This window comes from Oncorhynchus tshawytscha, linkage group LG26, assembly GCF_018296145.1.
Source record: "Oncorhynchus tshawytscha isolate Ot180627B linkage group LG26, Otsh_v2.0, whole genome shotgun sequence".
Taxonomy (NCBI): Eukaryota; Metazoa; Chordata; class Actinopteri; order Salmoniformes; family Salmonidae; genus Oncorhynchus; species Oncorhynchus tshawytscha.
Genome location: NC_056454.1, coordinates 52,665,719 through 52,669,434, shown reverse-complemented (window position 1 = coordinate 52,669,434; position 3,716 = coordinate 52,665,719). Strand labels below are relative to the sequence as shown.

General features: G+C 40.0%; 1 protein-coding gene across 1 annotated transcript; it reads left to right on the top strand.

Annotated features, from left to right (window-relative positions):
• The first annotated feature begins 549 nt into the window (after positions 1–549).
• LOC112236385 (small ubiquitin-related modifier 3) lies at positions 550–3,111 on the top strand. The gene is made up of 4 exons (XM_024404966.2): positions 550–696; positions 1,519–1,647; positions 1,788–1,859; positions 1,977–3,111. The coding sequence occupies exons 1-4, from the start codon at positions 676–678 to the stop codon at positions 2,103–2,105; spliced, it is 351 nt and encodes a 116-aa protein (XP_024260734.1). The 5' UTR covers positions 550–675; the 3' UTR covers positions 2,106–3,111.
• Positions 3,112–3,716: the final 605 nt, after the last annotated feature.

The following is a 3,716-nucleotide window of genomic DNA, read 5'->3' as shown; positions in this document are numbered from 1 at the left end:
CCTGGGAAGGTCTCCCACTCAGAAGTACGACACGGGGACGGGAGAATCTATCAAATAGCGCACCTCTAATTTATAGTACGAACGCAATTAGTAAAATCAGTCACACTACGAAATGCTACCAAATAAACCACAAATGCTCGAGTGCCAAATCAACTGTGTGTGTGACTATCATTTCGTATCAAAAGTTGTCCAAAAACAGTCAAATAGGTAAGGTTTTGTGATGCATTTCGGTTTGTGTTTGTACTAGTCTTTATGCTAGAATAAAGCTGTTCAATTTGATATTAGAGATTTTCCACAGCTCTAAACAATTAGAAAAATCTACTTTTTATAAAAAATAATTTTATCGCGCTTTTTATTTTTGTAATATTTACACAGTTCATAAATTGATTTACATATCTTGTTGCAATACTCGAAATTGGATATCACGAAATGTGGGTTTAAAAAAGGGTTGTCTAGGTCTTGTCTAATTCTCGGGAGCGCGTATAAAAACAGATTTGCGCGCACATGTGTGCACGGTCCCTAGAAAATATAGACACGTGATCCCCGTGAGCCAATTAGAGTTTAAAACATTATGCGCGCTCCTGGTCGAAACGGAGAAGACTGAGTGAAGTGAAAAAGCGCAAATATTTATCTGTCTGTAAATTAGTACATCGTTGAGCAATAAATAGCTACACAATGTCTGAAGAAAAGCCAAAGGTAAGCCATGTTATGTTTCTATGATTGAATATTTTCCATATTTCATTGCATTCTTGCCAGTGGAGTTTGTGTGTGTTTACATGGCAGATTCCGCATTTGAGCGGGTAAAAAAGAGAAAACAAAGGTTCGTTGATTTGCGGATTTATGGCTGGACGCGCAACGTTTTGCGTGTAGAAAAATGTCTAGCTAGTCAACTATCTGATAGATGTATGCCCAGATGTAGTCTATTCTATAGTATCTCTACTCTTCATGTATTGTAAAGTGATGGCTGAATTGAAACAGCGCCATTGTGACTTTTCTGTGCGCATTGGAATAGGGCCCGACGTTTGCTCTTTGCGGCTTTTTGATTCGCCTGTACCCCACCGGAGCTGCCACATCATTGATGGCTGGCCACCTCCATTCAATGTATTACCTAGGATAGCATGCCTCACATTGCGAACTTAAAAAGGTAAACACAAACACATGTTTGACGCCAGGCACGCATATTGCGCACCGCCAGTCTGAACTCATGTTCGCTCCTATGCGGCCGTGAACTTGTTAGACGCAGGGCTCCCTTTGCAAAAGAGATAATGGTCTCAATGATATTCCCTGGTCAAATAAAAGTACAACACAAACAACCGCTAGCCATCATTTATCTATCACAAATGACAATTGACTTAACTAGCTTGCTAACCTGTTACAATGCGTGTTGAGATGCTTTTGCTTAAATGAAACCAAATCCTAAAAGTTTGCTCAGTCCCTAGTTCATGTCAACATTATGTTATATGACCAAGCTATGTAGCGTTTAACTATGGTCTCTGAAGTGCATCCTTTCTCTTTCAGGAAGGAGTGAAAACTGAAAACGATCACATCAACCTAAAGGTTGCAGGTCAAGATGGGTCAGTAGTCCAGTTCAAAATTAAAAGGCACACTCCGCTCAGCAAGCTGATGAAGGCGTATTGTGAAAGACAGGTGAGGCTTGACATTCCTCTTCTGCTCACCTAAAACAATGTAAAGCTTTCAGACTGATTGGACAACCTTGCAGGGCAACTCCTGACCAACTTGCCTGACAATGTTTTATTTTTATGTTTTAACCTTTCTCTTTATTTCAGGGTTTGTCAATTAGACAGATAAGGTTTAGGTTTGACGGACAGCCGATTAACGAGACTGACACACCTGCACAGGTAGGTGACAGTTTCCTTTCATTTTCATAAGTCCTTCATAATAGATTCAGAAGAACTAAGTTACTAATGAATGTACCAAAGATAAGATACTTAATGACCTTATATTTGTGTTGACAGCTTGAGATGGAAGACGAGGATACTATTGATGTATTTCAACAACAGACTGGTGGCTCCTCCCACTCGGAGGCTCCTCCCACTCTGAGGCTCCTCCCACTGAGGCTCCTCCCACTCTGGGGCTCATCTTAAAGGTGTACAGACCCCTCTCCTCCTCTCTGAGAACAGATACACTTGAAGAGCAGCATCACTCAAAACATTTTTTATTTTCAATAATCATTTAGCGTTATAAATATATTTTGTTTGATTGATCCACTTTCCCCCCCAAGCCCTACATGTTGTGAGGGGAGGCAGGGATCTGTTTACAATGGAAAACCATGGCGTTAAGAAAGACAGGACTTAAGTGGGTTACATTCACATTCTCTACTCACTCGTTCAATCCCCCTTCATTCATTGGTGCAGCATGACTGAAGGGAGGTTCCACCACTGCCATACTCCTCACACCATTCCATTTAAATGCATGAGGTTGAGTGAACGAGTGCAGGGTAGTGAATTGGGACGTAGCCATGATCACAAGCTGGATTTCATGCCACCGAACCATTTCTTGTTTATATGAACTAGAACTGTTTTGAGAATATGTATTTGTTTCACACACAGGGGGACCAACTGTCCTTCAGATTCTGACCCTAATGGCACCCTATTCCCTTTAAAGTGCACTACTTTTTGACCGAAAGTCGTGCACTATATAGTGAATAGGATGCCATTTGGGATGTTCCTCAATCTACCACAGGTTGAGGTAACACAAGGTCCACTGATCCTTCTGTTTCTCTAGTGACTTGTATATTATTTTTGTTTTTTTTATTTTATTTTTTACATTTTGCTAAATATATGGGCCAAATGATCAATTTTCTCATTTCACCCTGTATGGCCATACGATTGAATAGTGCATGGCTGTGTCTAGACTAAATGCAAAATGAACAGAATTGTGAACAGAAATGTCTCGGTGATATGATTGAAAAGGGTAAAGTTTTAAGGTCTATTTTTAACGTCACTTGAAGAAAGGATTCAACTTACCTTTTCAGATGGCTTTCTGTTTATCCCCCTCTCCACACAGACGGAAGGGGAGTAGTTGAGCCGTACTTGGTGGATTTCTCCAGAATTTTACCCATCCCACTGCATCACTGATATTTTATGACAAAATAAAGGGAATCCACCCAGACTTCAACCTTTTTTTTTTGACTTTCTTTTGTTCTTATTCACTGTTCGCTATAAGCAGGCTTCATAAACTTCTCTTCCGCCGGCATTCAGAGATGATCAAATTCTGCAGTGTGTGTGTTGATGTGGAGCTTGAGTAGGTAACAAGGTCCACTGATCCTTCTGGTTCTCTAGTGACTTGTATATTATTTGTTGTCCTTTGCTACTGTATATAATGAATATAAATTGGTACTTGACTACTTGGTATTCAGCTTCCTGGTACTCGGCTTCCTTTCTTTGCATGTGTTGTGAGGAGTGCTGAAAGACTGTTGCTAACTTTCTAGGCAATATCAAATTGTATTAGTCACATGCACCGAATACAACAGGTGTAGTAGACCTTAAAGTGAAATGTTTACTTACGAGTGCCTAACCAACAAAGCAGTTAAAAAAAAATATGAATAAGATAAAAGTAGTTGGAACACATCTTTACAAATAAAAAGTACATAGTAATCCAAGCTAGTATATCTAGTGATGTTTTTTTAGCAAACCTAGATTACTTCCTACAGGTGGCGGTGTTGCATCTCGGGAGCTGTTACTTCTACAAACCGG